Source organism: Lipotes vexillifer, unplaced genomic scaffold (assembly GCF_000442215.2).
Source record: "Lipotes vexillifer unplaced genomic scaffold, Lipotes_vexillifer_v1.1 scaffold640, whole genome shotgun sequence".
NCBI classification, from domain to species: domain Eukaryota; kingdom Metazoa; phylum Chordata; class Mammalia; order Artiodactyla; family Lipotidae; genus Lipotes; species Lipotes vexillifer.
In genome coordinates this window covers 1,673,517-1,692,222 of record NW_006773138.1, presented here as the reverse complement: position 1 = coordinate 1,692,222, position 18,706 = coordinate 1,673,517, and the positions used below count along the sequence as shown (strand labels likewise).

General features: G+C 35.6%; 1 protein-coding gene across 1 annotated transcript in view; it reads left to right on the top strand.

Moving 5' to 3' along the window:
* PGM2L1 (phosphoglucomutase 2 like 1) overlaps positions 1-15,431 on the top strand; it is a 67,643-nt gene extending 52,212 nt beyond the window's left edge. Inside the window, exons 6-14 of the mRNA XM_007448095.1 lie at positions 3,450-3,643; positions 4,491-4,680; positions 5,325-5,422; positions 6,133-6,313; positions 8,051-8,144; positions 8,470-8,599; positions 8,832-9,021; positions 12,702-12,835; positions 14,676-15,431. Coding sequence (XP_007448157.1) covers positions 3,450-3,643; positions 4,491-4,680; positions 5,325-5,422; positions 6,133-6,313; positions 8,051-8,144; positions 8,470-8,599; positions 8,832-9,021; positions 12,702-12,835; positions 14,676-14,778 — 1,314 coding nt within the window. The 3' untranslated portion in view covers positions 14,779-15,431. The remainder of the gene's footprint in view (positions 1-3,449; positions 3,644-4,490; positions 4,681-5,324; positions 5,423-6,132; positions 6,314-8,050; positions 8,145-8,469; positions 8,600-8,831; positions 9,022-12,701; positions 12,836-14,675) is intronic.
* Positions 15,432-18,706: the final 3,275 nt, after the last annotated feature.

Sequence of the window (18,706 nt, the reverse complement as noted above, 5' to 3'; positions counted from 1 at the left end):
AAAAAAAAAAAAAAAAAAAAAAAAAAAAAGGAGAATTATGGGGTGGGTTTGAAACCTATCTCCGCCACTCAGAAGCTTTGTAACCTAAGGCAAGTTACTTAATTTCTCTGTGCTTTAGTTTCTCCATCTACAAACTGAGAATAATAATAGAACCAGCATCATAGGGTGAGAGTAAGGATTAAGGGAGATAGTGCATGAAAAATGCTTAGTATTGTATCTGGCTCCAGTAAATAATAAATGTTACCTATTGTTTTTATTCTTATCTATAGCTGCACTGTCCAAGCTGATAGCCACCAGCTACCTATGGCTATCGAACACTTAAAATATGACTAGTCTGAATTGAGATGTGCTTTAAGTGTAAAATACACACCAGATTTCGGACAGTTAATACAATAAAAGAATATAATGTAAATATGACTTGCATTGTGGCTCACATTATATTTCTGTGGCCCTGCTGAGCTATAAAATAAATTTCTAGATGTGAAACTTCTGAGTCAAAGGGACTATGAAATAAAATTTGTCATTCTCTATTCAAGGTAGTGGTTCTAGTTGATACTCTTACCACCAATATGAAGGTCTTCATCCCCCACGGTACATTATTGTATTATCAAACTTTTTCATCTTTGCCAATCAGATATGTGGAAATGTTATGTTTAATCTGTACCTGTCTTATGAGTAAGGTTGAGCTTCTTTTCATGCATTTATATGATATTTGTGTTCCCTTTCCTGAAAAGTCTGTTTAAGGTTTTGCCCATTTTTTTCTTGGGTAGTTGCTCTTTTCCTTGTTGATTTGTAGGAACTCCAAAGTAGCTCTTGGTCATCTGTTTTTCAGATATTTTCCCCCCATATTATCATTTGCCTTTTGACTTTATTTATGATATTTTTCCATGCATGGTATTATGGTATTTTTTTTCCATCTGGAAAAATTATTTTGACATTTTTATTGGTATCATATTTCACTTGTACATTAATTTAGGGAGCTTCAATATTTTTGTCATATTATTGAGTCTCTTTATTCAAGAACAGAATGTATCTTTCTATTCTTCCAAGACTTCTTTTAGACCCTTCAGTAACATTTTATTTTTATTATTTATTTATTTATTTATTTATTTTTGGCTGTGTTGGGTCTTCGTTTCTGTGTGAGGGCTTCCTCTAGTTGTGGCAAGCGGGGGCCACTCTTCATTGCAATGCACTGGCCTCTCACTTATTGCGGCCTCTCTTGTTGCGGAGCACAGGCTCCAGACGCGCAGGCTCAGTAGTTGTGGCTCACGGGCCTAGTCGCTCCGCGGCATGTGGGATCTTCCCAGACCAGGGCTCAAACCCGTGTCCCCTGCATTAGCAGGCAGATTCTCAACCACTGCGCCACCAGGGAAGCCCCTTCAGTAACATTTTAAAGATTTTTTATCTTTTACATTTCTTTTTAAGTTTATTCCTGGGTATATTTTGTGGCATGGATTTTTCTGTTACTAAATCAGGTAGGGATACTTTCTGCTGCAGGTTCAGAAAACCCACAAAAGTGGCTTAAGCTGATAGGAATTTATTTTTCTCACATAACAAAAAATCCAGAAGTATGTGGCTGCTGGCATGGTTCTGTAGCTCAGCGTTGTCGGGTCTGGCACCTCTGCAGTTTTTTTGGCCTTTTCTTCAAGCATGGCCTTTATATGTGTTGCTGTTCCTCTAGGCATCACATTCACATACAAGGCAGGGAGAAAGGCCAAGATGTTTTTTTCTCGTGTTATATAAATTTTCATAAAGAGCTTTCAGGGCCTATGGACAGAATCTTGTTGGTTGTTTGGAATGTGGGAGCATCCCTTAAGAGCAATTTTTGGTTTTGTTTTTAAAATTTCTGCAGGAAACAGAGGAGTTTCACTGACTGGAAGCAATTTCTGTGTCAATTTAGATCTCAGATTTGAAATTTTTTAATCACGCAGAGCTTAGGAAGAAACAGACATGCTTCCTCATCATCTTTCAATAATAGTCGGCAGAACTTTTTCTATTCTACATTTCCACTAAGAGGGGCATCTCAGTTCCAATTCCCTACCTTCCACATGGGCATTAAAACTCAGGAGCCGATATTAAAAAAAAAAAAAAAAACAAACCTCAGGAGCCAGATAAACGAACAATTCCCAAACCCCAGGTGGCCACAGCATCAGCCCACAGCTTTATCAGTCTGGTTTTCCATTCTTTCCTTTTTTCCCACTGCCTGGAGTTTTCCCTTTCCTTCTTGTGAACCAAGCTGTACATTTTAGATAATACTTTTTCTACTTTATCTAGCATTTTGAGATGTTTACAGAGTGAGAATTTTTAGGTCATGTAGTCTACCATATTGCTTGGTACAGAGTTTTGTACATAGTATATATTCAAAAGTATTCTTCTTTCCTTCATTCAGGATACAGTAGAAGGGATTCATGTCAAATACATGGGAGAAGTTGGTATAGATCTCTAAGCAGAGTCCCTTCTAACCTTGAGAGCCTGTGAATTATAGAAATACATTTTCTTGCTTTTTTGTTAACTGTTCCTACTGTCTTGTTGATCAGACTACTTGACAAACTGACAACTTAATGAAATGTATTTTCATTAAATACTGAAAATACATATACTGAAATGTGTATGGAATAATTAGCATGTTAACTGTCTTTCCTGGAATAGACTTTATTTAGTGTGACATAAATTCTACTTTAATTTATAGCTGAAAAACAATTTCTTCTTTATCATATAACAGGACCATTTTATAATGCTAAAATTTCATAGTATCAAGTTTCATGGATACTCCATGGTTTCTTAGATCTTCTTTAGTATATATTTAGCTATAGATCTAAGATTATGATTGTACATTATGGTATATGCATATTTTAGCATTGTCATAATGATGCCCTGATTATATTTTACTTGTATTGTTATTAAAGTATACTTCTAAATGAGAAAATAATACTGGATCATTTTATTGAAAAGTCCCTGTGGAATCATTACTATCAATATCCTTAGGTATTTATTAAGTTAGTCCAGTGTTGACATTTTCTACTTGATTAATTTGGTATGCTTCTTTTTTTTTTAATAAATTTATTTATTTATTTATTTTTGGCTGCATTGGATCTTTGTTGCTGCATGCAGGCTTCTCATTGCAGTGGCCTCATTTGTTGTGGAGCATGGGATCTAGGTGTGCAGGCTTCAGTGGTTGTGGCACGTGGGCTCAGTAGTTGTGGCTCACGGGCTCTAGAGCACAGGCTCAGTAGTTGTTGTGCATGGGCTTAGTTGCTCCGCGGCATGTGGGATCTTCCCGGACCAGGGCTTGAACCCGTGTCCCCTGCATTGGCAGGCGGATTCTTAACCACTGCACCACCAGGGAAGTCCAGGTATGCTTCTTTTTAAAGTAAAATATCTCTACTGTAGCTAAGAAAACATATGGCCAACATTTCAAGTAATTACAGCTGTGTTTACCTATCATCTAGGTTTATTGGGAAAACGGTGCTCAGATCACATCTCCTCATGATAAAGAAATTCTGAAATGTATAGAAGAATGTGTGGAACCCTGGAATGGTTCCTGGAATGATAATTTAGTGGATACCAGCCCACTGAAGAGAGATCCTCTGCAGGACATTTGTAGGAGATACATGGAAGATCTGAAAAAGATCTGTTTTTACAGGTATCCAAGTGGGAATATAGGATAATATTACCTTAGCATAAGATTAACAAATAAGAGAAAGCAGTGGGGATAAAAATGTGTTGACTATTCCTTATATTAAAATTATCGCTAAATACTACTATTCATAATAATTAAAAGTAGAAATAACACAAACATTCAAATACTCATTAACTGATGAATGGATAAATACAATGTAGTGTATCCATACCATGAAATATTATTCAGCAGAGAAAAGAAATGAAGTACTGTTGCATACAACAACATGTATAAACTTTAAAAATAGGCTAAGTGAAGGAAGCCAGTCACAAAGGACCACATGTTGTATGGTTACATTGATATGAGATGTCCAGTGTAGGCAAATCTATAGAGATAGAAACAGAAAGTGTATTTAGTGCTACCTATGACTGGGAAAAATGGGAGGATTAGGGTGTGGTGGCTATGGGGTATGGAGTTTTTTGGTGGGTAATGAGAATGTTCTAAAATTGATTATGGTAATGGTTGAACAACTCTGTGAATATAGTGAAAGCCATTCAATTGTATACTATAGATGGATGAATTTATAGTATATTACCTCTCATAAAGCTGTTAAAAATTATAGCTGAATAGATGTATTCACTCTGTATAAGGTAAGGAAATTTCCTCTAAAATTTGATTTTTCCTTACCTATTTCTATATTTCTGTGACTATTCCATAAATAGCTAACACTATTTTTAGAAAATATCATGGCTTGTTGAATATATTTTCCTTATTCTAGCAAAATAAATTTTAGCTTTTTCTCTAGATTATTTCAATTATACCACAAGTAGTGAGTTTTATGATATTGACTGAATGATATTTTCCTTTACAGGGAATTAAACTCAAAAACCACCTTGAAATTTGTACATACATCTTTTCATGGAGTCGGACATGACTATGTGCAGTTGGCTTTTCAAGTATTTGGTTTTAAGCCTCCAATTCCAGTACCAGAACAAAAAGATCCTGATCCAGACTTTTCTACTGTTAAATGCCCAAATCCTGAAGAAGGGGAATCTGTGCTGGTATATTTTTTCTATATTTAAATTATTATTAGTGTATTAAACTTTGTCATATAGCTAGAACTCTTTGACAATTCAAAGATTACTTACAAAAGCAAAAACCACTTTAGTTTACATCTTTTAAATTCTATTAGAGCCGTATATTCTGTTTTGTTTGAAATCTCTATGGTGGATATCCCTACTTCTAGGCTTATTTTAAATTTAGCCAAACTAGATTAGCAGATACAGACTATTACATATAGAATGGATAAACAACAAGGTCCTACTGTATAGCACAGGGGACTATATTCAGTATCCTGTGATAAACCATAAAGGAAAAGAATATGAAAAAGAATGTATTATATGTATAAACAAGGTCCTACTGTATAGCACAGGGGACTATATTCAGTATCCTGTGATAAACCATAAAGGAAAAGAATATGAAAAAGAATGTATATATATGTATAACTGAATCACTTTGCTGTACAGCAGAAATCATCGCAGCATTGTAAATCAACTATACTTCAGTAAAATAAAGTAAAAAAAAAAATTTAGCCAAACTATGTTCCTTCTAGAATTCATATCACTAACATAGTGCCTACATTTAGGAATATTACATTGAATTTAACATCTTCAATGCAATCTGGCTTTTTGGGTCACCATTTCAGGAACTTTCTTTGAGACTGGCAGAGAAAGAAAATGCCCGGATAGTGCTAGCCACAGATCCTGATGCAGACCGACTGGCAGTGGCAGAACTTCAGGAGAAGTAAGTAGAACCTCTTATTTGATTAAAAGCTTAAACTTTAAAAACTAGTTTTTGATTTTAAGTCTTATAGGCTCATTGGAAATAATAAAAAATAAGAAGAAGAAGAAAATAAATCTCCCGGAAGCCCACTATCCAGAGATAACCACCTAGGTTGATATTTTGACATTTCCTTCCTATGTTTTCTCTATTCAAATATCTAAGATATATTTGTTTTTTATAAAATTGTAATCATACTATATATAGTTTTGTATCTTGATTATTTCCACTTAATATTGTACTGTGAGCATTTTTCTCTGTCCTTAAATATTGTTTAAAATATTCATTTTTAAACTGGCATAGTATCCCAGCAGATTGCTTTATCAGTGTAATCATTTCCTAATCATGGTCCTTTTGGTTGCTGTGTATTTTTGCCATTATAACATGGTGACAAATGTCTTTCCATAAAGAGGACATCATGTTATAACATATTTCTCATTAAGTAAGAAAATAAAAGTAACAGCATAATAATTTTTCAAAGTACTTTGCTGCCATTCCTACCCTAAGCTCTCCCTGGTCAGTTAGAGAAGTAGTAGTAAATGTTTTCTCAAAAATCCCATATAGTAGTTTTTGGGTTTTCCTGTGTGAATGATGGTAATTTGTAGGTCCTGGGGTCAAGTAGTTTTAATGAGAAGTTATAAAGGTCTTGACTTGAATTTTCATTCTCTCTACAGTGGTGATTGGAAAGTTTTCACAGGGAATGAGTTGGCAGCTTTGTTTGGGTGGTGGATGTTTGATTGCTGGAAGAAAAATAAATCAAGAAATGCTGATGTGAAGAACATTTATATGTTAGCCACCACAGTCTCTTCCAAAATTTTGAAGGCAATTGCACTAAAAGAAGGATTTCACTTTGAAGTAAGAATAGATAATATCTCTCTGCTCCTTTTCTAAACCTATTTCTATAAATTAAAGCCATCTTCCCACCAAAACTGACTTTTATTGATTTCATTTCTAATTCCCACTTTTTTTCTAATTCTGTTAACACTTTCTTAATTTTTTTGATTGTTTAGTAACCTTGAGCCAAATTCATCCTGTATGTGAGTTTATGAAACTAAGATAGGACGTTCTTTAAAAATTGCCTTAATGCTTACTATTCCATATGACAGTATCTGGCTTTCACACGGGGAAAATCTGGCTCCGAGTGACCTCATCAGTCACATAAACTCCACTCCAAAAAATTGTAGGTGTCATTGACTGCATGTTTAGGCTCTTTGAGTTCAGTCTTAAGAAACTTTAAGTAGTCTCCTAGATTGCAAATTAAGACCCAGTGATTCTACATCCAAAAAACAAATAATGACTCTCTTTCAGCACAGATCATTAACCTTTGTGATCCTCAGGCAGTTAAACTGACCACTCTTATAGCTACTGGGACTGATGCCAATTAAGTTACTTTTCCTCTGCCAACTTTGCCAAATATCAGTGAAAAAGTCACCTCTGGGCATTTTTCTTGAGCCACAATCAAGCTATAGGTCTTAACACTAATTGGCTAACTAAAAGAAAATTGAATCTTCCTTAATGAAATAGAACTTCCAGTCTCTGGCTTTCTAAAGTACAAATAGCAAAATAGAAGAAATTGAAAATTTATTCAAACCTAAAATTCTGAATTACTCTAATGTTAACCTTTTCCTTGTAGGAAGAAAAATGTATAATGAACACAAAAGAGAAAAAAGAACATGATTCTAAAGACCTATTTATAAATGTGCCTCCTTGTTTTTGTTGGGGATGGGGTGCTGCAGAGATTTTTGGCTTTTTTTTTTTCCCAGTGAGGAGGTAGAGAGGTGAATGAGAAATCTTAAATTAGTAATGGAGAGCTCCAGAGTCACTGTGTATTACATGCTCTTTCTATTGACTCTAAAAGAGTTCATGTCTTTAAAATGAACAGTAGCTCATCAGGTGAAAAGTCCTCAAATCTAATTTCCAAAGAAGGACTTAGTCACTTTTTGATGGTTTTATTTGGGCCATGCTGTTATGGTAAAAGTACACTTGGTTCAAGTATATGTTGTGATAATGTTAAAAGTGTATCATTAAAAAGCTTTAATGCCTTTGATTACTCAGATGGACTAAATTACAACCTTCATAGGCACTTTTATATTAGTGCTTAGAATACAGCTTAAAGGACAATTTCTAAGAAGCAGTGTAATTGAATCCTGGCTCCATCTCTTACATGCAGTGTAATCTTGGGCAAATTTACTGAACCTCTGAACCTCTGTTTCAGCAACAGAGCTTTTGTGAGTATTAAAAAAGATAATAATGTAAAGCAGCTGTTACAGTGCTTGATAAATAGCAGATGGTCATAATATATGTGTGTATTTATGTTACTTTGTGACTATATGCATCACCACTTATTGGATTATATTTGGTGGATTACATCACCTATTTCTGTGCTCGATAAAATGGTAGGTCATCAGTCACGACAGTGTGTGTATCCATGCCCTTTATGACTATAGGTTTACCACTATATAAATCTTTGTGGTGAAGACCATAACAGAAGATCACTATGGAAGTGTTATGTGCATTTAGTGACAGGCTTTTCTCTAATTTGTATTTTTATGAGAGAGTCACTTAACTAGAATGGCCTTCTCTGCATTTCAGGAAACGTTACCAGGTTTTAAATGGATCGGAAGTAGGATAAAAGACCTCCTGGAAAATGGGAAAGAAGTCCTTTTTGCATTTGAAGAGTCTATTGGTATGTAGTAAATATTAAAATATTTGAAATTTGAATGAGAGCATTTTTTAAAATATAGTTAATTCTGTACAGAGGAGTTTTTGTCATGTGGTTTTGCATTTTGAGTTAAAAAAGAAACACCGTGAACTCTGAAATGTGTAGATACATTTCTCATCAGGAAAAAAAAAAAAAGACCTTAAAGGTCCCCTAAATACCTTCAGTATCGGTGGGTTTCATTTATTACTAGGCTTTTAAATTCATTGGTCCTTCTGAAGAAATGTAAAACTATTGAAATTATATATAGGCTTATGTTTTCCTTCTTTTTAAAGATGTTTTTAATTCGTAGGTTTTCTGTGTGGAACTTCAGTTTTGGATAAGGATGGGGTGAGTGCAGCCGTTGTTGTTGCTGAGATGGCATCTTACCTGGAAACCATGAATATAACGTTGAAACAACAACTGATTAAGGTTTATGAAAAGTAAGTTCTACTATTAGGAATTTCGCATTCTAATTTTTTTATTTTTTTGGTGCTACTTTTAACCTTCTAAATTTATTTTTGACGAATAGTCATTCCTTTTTAAAAAGTACTAAAATTGTCTGCATTAAGGACTGCCACTTTCTACATAACACTGTAATAGGCTTATCTTTAATACATACTTTTCGAAAGAGTGAGTTGAAATCTGATTTTAACACTTTAAATCTCTGTGCAGATATGGTTATCATATTTCAAAAACTTCGTATTTCTTGTGTTATGATCCAACTACCATCAAAAGTATATTTGAAAGGCTTCGCAATTTTGATTCTCCAAAAGAATACCCAAAGTTTTGTGGGACATGTGCTATATTGCATATACGAGATGTTACCACTGGATATGATAGCAGCCAGCCTAATAAGAAATCAGTAAGTACCTATTTTTTTTTAATTTTCAACAATTTGTAGTAATTCATACTACAGTAAAATAGTTGAAGGTCAAGCCTGTGAGTTTCTTGAAACTAGGATCCATTGTTTTTCTCGAGAGCAGTTGTAAGTTCACCAACTGGCTCTGACTCCCATCCTGTCCTCATCACTCCCTCAAGTGTATGCTACCCTTGTGGGTGGGGAGCGGGAAGGAGAATGAGAGAGACAGAGAAAGGGAGGGAGGGGAAAGGTGTGATGATGCTAAATAATGTTGAAAATAAAGTTTAAAAGCCCATAATTTTATCATATGATGTCACTTATATGTGGAATCTAAAAAAATTATGCAAATGAGCATATTACAAAACAGAAACAGACTCACAGACATAGAAAACAAACTTTTGGTTACGAAAGGGGAAGTAGGGGAGGGATTAATTAGGAGTTTGGAATTAAAATATATACACTACTATATATAAAATAGATAACCAAAAAGGACCTACTGTATAACACAGGGAACTATACTCAATATCTTGTAATAACCTATAATGGAAAAGAATCTAATAAAAAAATTTTAATTAAAATTTTTAAAAATTTTAATGTTTTACCTAATCATCTTAGCACCTAAAAATAAATAAATAAATAAATGCTTATAATTTCAAAGCTATTCATCTTTCTAGTTTTAACTTCCCTTTTCAACTTTATTCCCTATACCTCCAGCCAAATGGAATAACTTATAGTTTCTTACATATATACATTAAAATTTTTTTTTCTATTTTTGCTCAGGCTTTTTCCTCAGTCTACCTTTTCTTCCTACTGCTTCCTACTCCTATCCACACTTTAGCCATTTTAAGACTTCATGCAGATGTCACCTCCTCCACATACCCTCCAGGTCCCATAATCCGATATCGTCCTCCTGAGGTTTCATTATATATTGTGCCTTCTTCTTGTCATTTATCACTTTCTATCTTATGTTATCATTGTCTTGTTCATGGCAGATCCATTTCTAATATAGCTTTATGCCTGTCAAAGCTCCTGCCTACATAGTGGGTGCTCAACTAATATTTAAAAGCCCTATAGATTGCTGATTATATTTATTTTGTTATTGTTATGATTACAATTATTAGCCTAAATTTCTATTTATAATTTCTGATGTTGTCTCAAGCTTCTAGGCGCATAATATATTTTGGGAAATCTTCAAGCCTTTTATGTAGAATACTACCCATATTCCCTTTGTGTATTTTCATCCAGTCAACAAAAATTGGTTCTCAGTTGTCATTCTGTGTGCACATATGTGTGTATCTATTTTTCTGTCTTCGTAAACTAATTGAAAAGAACCAAATTTTTTGCTTCTTTTTATTTCTCTAATGTTGCTGTGGTTAGAATAGTTCTTGGTGTGATGCTTTTTTCCTCTTGAATCCCTTTAAAGTTTATGATATTTGTTATTCAAAGTGCTTTCCTATCTATTCTCCACTGATGCTTACAACAGTTTTGTAAGACTCATAGTGTAGATATTTGTTAATCCCCTAAGGTCACACACAGTGACTGTCAAAGACTTCCTGAGTTCTTTCTTCTCCAACTTCAGATTGGCATTAACTGTGTGTTCAACAGGCATTTATTAAAACCCTTCTTTGCTACAGGCACAGGCACACTGGCAATACAGTAATGACAAAGACACTGTTTCTACACTCGGGAGTCTAGTGGGGAAATGGTCAAGTAAACAGTGGTTACTTTACAAAATGATAAGGGCTACTGGGGGTACATAAGGGTGCCATGGAAGAGCATAGGAAAGACCCTTACTCAGATTTGAGGGGCTTACACAAGGCTTTGCAGAGGACTTCTGTGAGCTGAGTCCTAGAGTCTGGGTAGGAGTTATCCAGATGTGGGAGGAACAGAGGATGTTCCAGGCAAAGGGAGCAGCAAGTGCTATGTTTGGAGGTGAGAAGGCATGTTTTCTTTCAAAGACCACAGTGAGTTCTCTACAGCTGTAGTGTGGAGTGCAAAGAAAAATGGCCTGTGAGTGGGTTAGAGAGGGGCAGACTTCCAGGCAGGGAGACCAGTTAGTACGCTGTTTCAGTAATCCAGATGAGAGATGATGGGAGCCTGAATGGTAGTAGTAGTGATGGAGAGAGCCAGACAAAATTGAGTTAAATAAAGGATAGAATCGACAGGACTTGCTAGTTGATGGCCTGTGAGTGGAAAAGGGGGAAGGAAGGTCTCTGTCTTAAGCAACCAGTAGTACCACTGACTGAGAGAGGGATCTCACGGAGAGGACCAGGCTCGCTACACCTGAGGGAAGGCACCACTGTCAACCCTTCTGCCCTAGTACAACCGCCACGGGTCCCTCTAGATACCTTCACAGACTGATTTGTGATCCAGGAAGAGTACCAGTGTTAATCCATATATTTAATGTCAGTAAAGCTTCATTTCTTTTTTTTTTTTTTGTGGTACACGGGCCTCTCACTGTTGTGGCCTCTCCCGTTGCGGAGCACAGGCTCCGGACGCGCAGGCTCAGCGGCCATGGCTCACGGGCCCAGCCGCTCCTTGGCATGTGGGATCTTCCCGGACCGGGGCACGAACCCGTGTACCCTGCATCGGCAGGTGGACTCACAACCACTGCGCCACCAGGGAAACCCCAGTAAAGCTCCATTTCATGTATTAACTTTTAGGTAAAAAAAAATAGATATATATTTTGCACCCCAGTGGGTTATTTTGCCTGTCCTCTAGGATATGTGCACTCTGCTTTGGAGACTACTGATAAACTATCTGTGAAAGTGCTTTGAAATTCTAAAACACTTTGCAAACATAGAGGCAGTTTGGACTTTGGTACAAATAGACCTGGCTTCAACTTCTTGCTCTGCCACTTAGCTGATTACCTTGAACAAGTCGTTTATTCTCTTTGAGCCTTGTCTGTAAATTGGCAGTAATATTTACTTTGCAGGATTATTGTTGAGGCCTGGAGATCATGTGTGTAAGGTATATAATCCAGTGCCTGTACAATTATAAATGTTTAATAAATGGTACAGCTGTGAATTATTATGCATGTAATCTTTTGTATTTTACAATTCTTTTAAAAATATTTTAAAATTTTTAATTGCAGTTTAAAAAACATAAAATTTACCATCTTAACCTTTTTTTTTTTTTTTTGACTGTGTTGGGTCTTCGTTTCTGTGCATGAGCTTTCTCTAGTTGCGGTGAGCGGGGGCCACTCTTCATCGCGGTGCGCAGGCCTCTCACTGTCACGGCCTCTCTTGTTGCAGAGCACAAGCTCCAGACGTGCAGGCTCAGTAGTTGTGGCTCACGGGTCTAGTTGCTCCACGGCATGTGGGATCTTCCCAGACCAGGGCTTGAACCCATGTCCCCTGCATTGGCAGGCAGATTCTCAACCACTGCGCCGCCAGGGAAGCCCCATCTTAACCATTTTTAAGAGTACAGTTCAGTAGTGTTAACCATATTCACACTGTTGTGCAACAGATCTCCAGAACTTTTTCATCTTGCTAAACTGAAACTCTATACCCATTAAACAAGTCTCCATTTCCCCCTCCTGCTAGCCCTTGGCAACCACCCTCCTACTTTCTCTTTCTATGAATTTTGCTACTTTACACACCTCATATAAGTGGAATGTATTTTACAACTTTTGAAAAGAAAGGTACCAAGTGTAATTGAGCTGTTGTTGCATTTGTGCATAGGTGCTGCCTGTGAGTAAAAACAGCCAAATGATTACATTTTCTTTTCAAAATGGCTGTGTTGCTACTCTTCGGACAAGTGGGACAGAACCAAAGATAAAGTATTATGCAGAGATGTGTGCGTCACCTGACCAGAGGTGAGAATTGACTTTTTAAATATTATGTATATATAAAAGCTTTAAGAGGTGTAATTTACATTCAGCCACTTAAAGTATACAACAATGTTTCTTAATATATTCAGAGCTGTGGAAACATCACTATAATCAAGTTCAGAACATTTTCATCACCTCAGAAAGAAGCCCCATACCCATTCACAGTCACTTTCCACTCCCCTCCTTCCCAGCCCTAGGCAACCACCGATCTACTATTTGTCATTACAGGTTTGCTTCTTTTGGACATTTCATATAAATGGAATCATGCAATATGTGGTCCTTAGTGACTGGCATCTTTACTTAGCATAATGTTTTCAAGGTTCATCCATGTTAGCATGAATCAGTACTTTATTCCTTTTTTAAAAAATTTGTTGTCATGGCTCAATGATATTCCACTGTATGGATATACCATATTTTTTTATCCGTTTATCAGAGGATGGACATTTGGGTTATTTCCACATTTTGGCTATTATGAATAATGGTGCTCTAAATGTTTGTGTTCAAGTTTTTGTGTGGATGTATATTTTCATTTCACTTGGGTATATATCATATATATATATAAGTAGAATTGCTGGGTCATATGGTAGTTCTATGTTTAGCTTTTTGAGGAACTGCCAGACTGTTTTCCAAAGAGGCTGCATTATTTGGGAACTGAATTTTAATTTTTTAGTGAATTTATATTCTTGGGAAGGCTCTCTGAGCTTTAACTCTTTTTTTTTTTTTTTTTTTTTTTTTGCGGTATGCGGGCCTCTCACTGTTGTGGCCTCTCCCGTTGCGGAGCGCAGGCTCCGGACGCGCAGGTTCAGCGGCCATGGCTCACGGGCCCAGCTGCTCTGCGGCATTTGGGATCTTCCCGGACTGGGGCACGAACCCGCGTCCCCTGCATCGGCAGGCGGACTCTCAACCACTGCACCACTAGGGAAGCCCTGAGCTTTAACTCTTGATGAACATAAAGAATTGATCAACAAGTAGTTTGTTTATTGCCACATTCTCGTTTTCTACATGTAACATGATTTGACTTAATCTGGCCAATTAATATCCTTTTAGGAGTATGAATTGTGACTAAATTAACTTGACTTTAATAATATATTCAGAGAGTATTTAAACTTTTTAAACTTTCATAAGTAGTATCTCCTATAAGGTTGTCATTGATCAATATATATTTGGGAAGGAGATTTTTTTTGGAATTGCCTTCAGAGCCCAAGTTACATTATTTACTGTTTCCCTAATCTTTGTATTTAGGAGCAGACTTTATTTTCTTTGGGGGAAAAAAATGACCTCCTGAAGTCATTCAGAGCAGAGTGTGAAGTAAAACATATTGAATAATGCTATCTTTGGTTAAGAATGAAGATTGATTATTAAAGTAAAAAAAATTGATTTGTTGTGTAGCTTGTAAAATGACTGTGAAGGCAGTTTTAAAGAGGCATTCCTAGAAATGTTTTGGGCAGTGGCACCTCTTCAGTTGATAACTTTGAAGGGAATACTTGCTATTTTATAAACATCTCATTTTTTTAGTCACATCTCAGGAAGCCATTTTATCTTAATACCTGATATTGGTGTTCTAAGCCATTAAATTATCTGATTCAGGAGAAATCTTTAGATATATTATAACTCATCCATGTTTCATGTACCAAGGAACTCCTTTTAATGAGGTTCAATTTCAGTTTGTGATAATGGTATTTTCTGTGTGTGTGATTCCCCTCTTCCCACCTTTGGTCTCAATTTGTTTTGTTTTGTTTTAACTGAGGGAATTTCTCTTTCATTTACCAGTTGTTTTAAGGCTATGAAAATAAAGAACTTCAAAACTCTTAACCTTTTTCCTCAGTGACACTGCCTTACTAGAAGAGGAATTGAAGAAACTCATTGAAGCTTTGATTGAGAATTTTCTTGAGCCCTGGAAAAATGGACTGACCTGGCGTTCTGTGTAGTGTTCACCAGTACGTCATTGCTTTGCACTGGCCCATGGAACAGAACAACCAAGAACTTCATGCATTGAACTCGAGTTAGCATTCTCTGTCTCATCTGGCTGAGTTATCTTTTTCCTTTTACTTTCTTTCTTTTTGGTTGGCTGACTAAACAAACTGTATACATTTGAAATGAAATGGTCTGGAGAGAAATGATTCAAATTTTTTCATAATCTTGAACAAAAGTCATTACATTAAAAGTATTATGGTAACACGTCATTCTTCCTTCAACAGAAACAAAACAGTACAAATGAGTTTTCTTAGTAAAGTGTGATTAAGCTTAGTTCCATATTCTTGTAATTGTGTATAGCACGTTTTTTTTTTAAGGCAGATAAATGCTATATAATTGTAGAATTAGTTAAGGAAATTAATCCATAGAATTGGCAAGAAAATGGCACTGTTCCCAGTATACTGTGGAAAAGTGTCATTGTTACATCACAGGTATTAACTTACAAATTAGAGTATTTGATATGAGGTATTTAGCATTTCTAGCTTAGAACAGATGTTACAATATGTGGTTTCAGCACCTTTGTTTCAGGTGCTCTTGGTGCAGTGTAAATTTATTGTATTTATTTAAAATTCTGACATTTACCAAACATAAAAGAGTAGTGGCAACATTCCTAGTGGCTTGGTTCTTGTCAAATTTCTTAGTGCCTTCTCAGGGCATGGTTTGAATTGAAATAGTGTTCTTGCATTGAATATAATTTAATCAGTTAATTTGCAGACAGTTAAAGAAAATCTTCCAAACTATATAGGTGCTTCCCCTCTATATCAAATAGGTTTGTTGATTTAAAAGTGTTATGAATGTAGGTCAAACTCTCAGTAAAAGCAGAGGCTCAGTGTAACTGTAGTTAAGGATCTTCATGTTAGAATTGTGTCAGTTATCACAACCTCTAAGTAAAGAAAAATATCCAAACTAAGAAAGGAGCTGTGAATTTATTTAAAAGCCTAACCTTTAAATTAAATTTTTACAAGTATATTTATTTCTTTACCACATGAAGTAATGCTCATTTTACTAAGAAATAAAACATCCAGATTTTAGATCTTATGAAACACTAAAACTACATGTTTTAAAACTAAAGTCCAGGACTTCCCTGGTGGCGCAGTGGCTAAGAATCCGCCTGCCAATGCAGGGGACACGGGTTCGAGCTCTGGTCCAGGAAGATCCCACACTCCACAGAGCAACTAAGCACGTGCTCCACAACTACTGAGCCTGTGCTCTAGAGCCCACGAGCCACAACTAATGAAGCCTGCGTGCCTAGAGCCCGTGCTCCACAACAAGAGAAGCCACCGCAATGAGAAGCCCACGCACCACAACGAAGAGTAGCCCCCGCTCACCACAACTACAGAAAGCCCCTGCGCAGCAACAAAGACCCAACACAGCCATAAATAAATAAATAAATAAATAAATAAATAAATAAATAGATAGATAAATAAATAAATAAAACTAAAGTCCAATTTATCCTAACATCTTGCTGACTTCTGTAGAATTTCTGGTCACAAGAGTACTATTTATCTTTTTCAGTGTGGAAAAAAAATTTTTTTGGAAGGTTACTTTTAGTTGATTCTGCATCTTCTAAAAAAGAGTTAATAGAGAAGTGTTGTTTAATCTTCTTAAAGTGTATCCTATCCTATATAGCTCACAGAGTACTTAGTACATGTGGTATAGTTAAGAGGTAACAATAATGAGGCCTTGGATGTACGTAATTATACTAAACAAATTGCCTATGGGCGATAACTAGTATGAGAGAATTTATTTCCTAAATAATAATAATAATATAAAATTTGAACTGACTAGAATATTTATTAAATCATGGTTTGGTTTATTGCAGCTATCAGCTAACATTTGGTTGAATCCAGATAATCCAGATGTGATTTTCAAATTATTGTATTGGCACTATTGTTAATTTGTTCCTTCCTTACTTTCTTGTAGCTGAGTCTTGTGTGACTGTAGATAATAGAGCTAAATGTAGAGCACTATTTCTGAATGAGTTTGTTTTCAAAGGCTTTGCACTAAAGACAAAATGTGTAGAATTTTTTGCTTTATTTGCTTTTGGGAATGTAGACTGTAATTTAGGAAATGGCCTATAATCTACAAAGTGGTATGAACAATGCTACATATATATATATATATATATATATATATATGAAAAATATGTATATTGGGTTTTAGTATCTGTGTTTCAGTGACTGAAGAACAAAGTTGAGCTAAAATGACACAATAGCTCATTCATAATCACTAAAGTCGTGTCATACTGTCATTCTATTATAAATAGAACAGTTTTGAGTGCTTTAATATAATGCAACACTTGAGTCATCTTAATCAAGGTGAAAAGTCATTAAGGATTGGATTCTTATCTCAAAAATTTAAAAATCCAAAGTTAAAATTAACAAAATTTTACAAATGTCCCTGAAGTGTATAGATTGAGGGAGTTATTTGATTCTAGCCAAGCTCTTGAGTCTGTCTAAGCATGATATTTAACAAGAACTTGACATAGTGGGTGTACACTTGCCTAACAGAATAAATTCAGTAGCCCCACCCAGCCAACCAAGAGAAACAGAAGTACTGGCCCGTAGGTCTCAGCCTTAGGATCTACATTGTTTATCTTTTTGTTTATGAATAATATGATGGAAATGAATGCATTCTCATTGATTGTGTAAATCAAAACTGGTATTTTCTAGAGCTTTGGGGAAAAGGAAGGAATTAATGAGGCAAGATCAAAGCACTGGAAATAAACAGTAGAAATAACAATAGAAAGGTCAGTAAGGTGGCACAGGAAATGCTTCGTGTGAAGGGCAAACTTATCACCCGAAAAGTGGGGAGTGAACTGGCTGTGGGCAAGTTGTTTACTTGTGTTTACTTGTTATTATGATGAGCAGATAGTGATGCTTTTGTTTTCCTTTATTAGTGACCACTAAAAAGAGACCAGGGAGGCCTTTGAGGAGGTGAGAAAAAGTACCTCTCTTACTGATTCATTTCCTGCTAGGATGTTGTATTTTAGAATCATATGGGAACTGGGGAGGGGAGGATATAGCAGAAATAAAAAGGAATGAAATATAGACTTGGAAATAAGATCCATGAGAAAAAGTTCAAAGGATTAAGATCATTTAACTCTGGAGGGGAGAGAGCTGTTGAGACAGTTTAATAACTCTTGAGTTATTAATTGAATCGTTTATTGAAGAACTCAAAGTAGGAAGATTGATAATATGACAAACTGTTCTCCATCTCCATCAAGGACAGAATAATAGGGAATAAGGATTTTTTTTAATAAAATTAAACATTTTAAAATTAAAGGGGTATACTAAATGGCTTTTTAAGGTTCCTTCCAATACTGTTTTTTTTTAAATCTCAGGTTGGAACAAAGATGATGTCATAAAGAGCACTGAAAATAACATTTCCGTTTCACTCCATACCTAGAAGAATTTAGCTCTCAAGATAGTTTTTGTGTATGTTGAATAGTAGATGCATGAAAGCAGTCTTTATTCATTGTATAAAGACCTGCTTAATTTAACCTGCAAATTAAGTGAGACGTGAACACAATTTTGTTCATCTTGAAGAATGTATAGCATTATAGGATAGTTAAGAGGTTTGTTTTAAATATAAATTATTGTTATTTGGATGTTGTAACTTCAGCAGACAGAAGGTTCTAAGAGGTTGGATGCTTTGGAATATCTTTATATAGGGAATAGACCTCCAATTTCTTAAGCAAGTTGCTTCTGGAATTGATGCAACAAAGATATTAGCTGGAGTTTAATGGAGAAATTGTTCTACGAACTGCTGCTATTGGTATTTCTCTTAGATGTTTCCCACTGATGTTTGTGACGCTTGAAAAATCCAAATTCTGCTTGGATAAATTTGTTTTATGCTTTCTTCTCTCTACCTCCCTCTTTC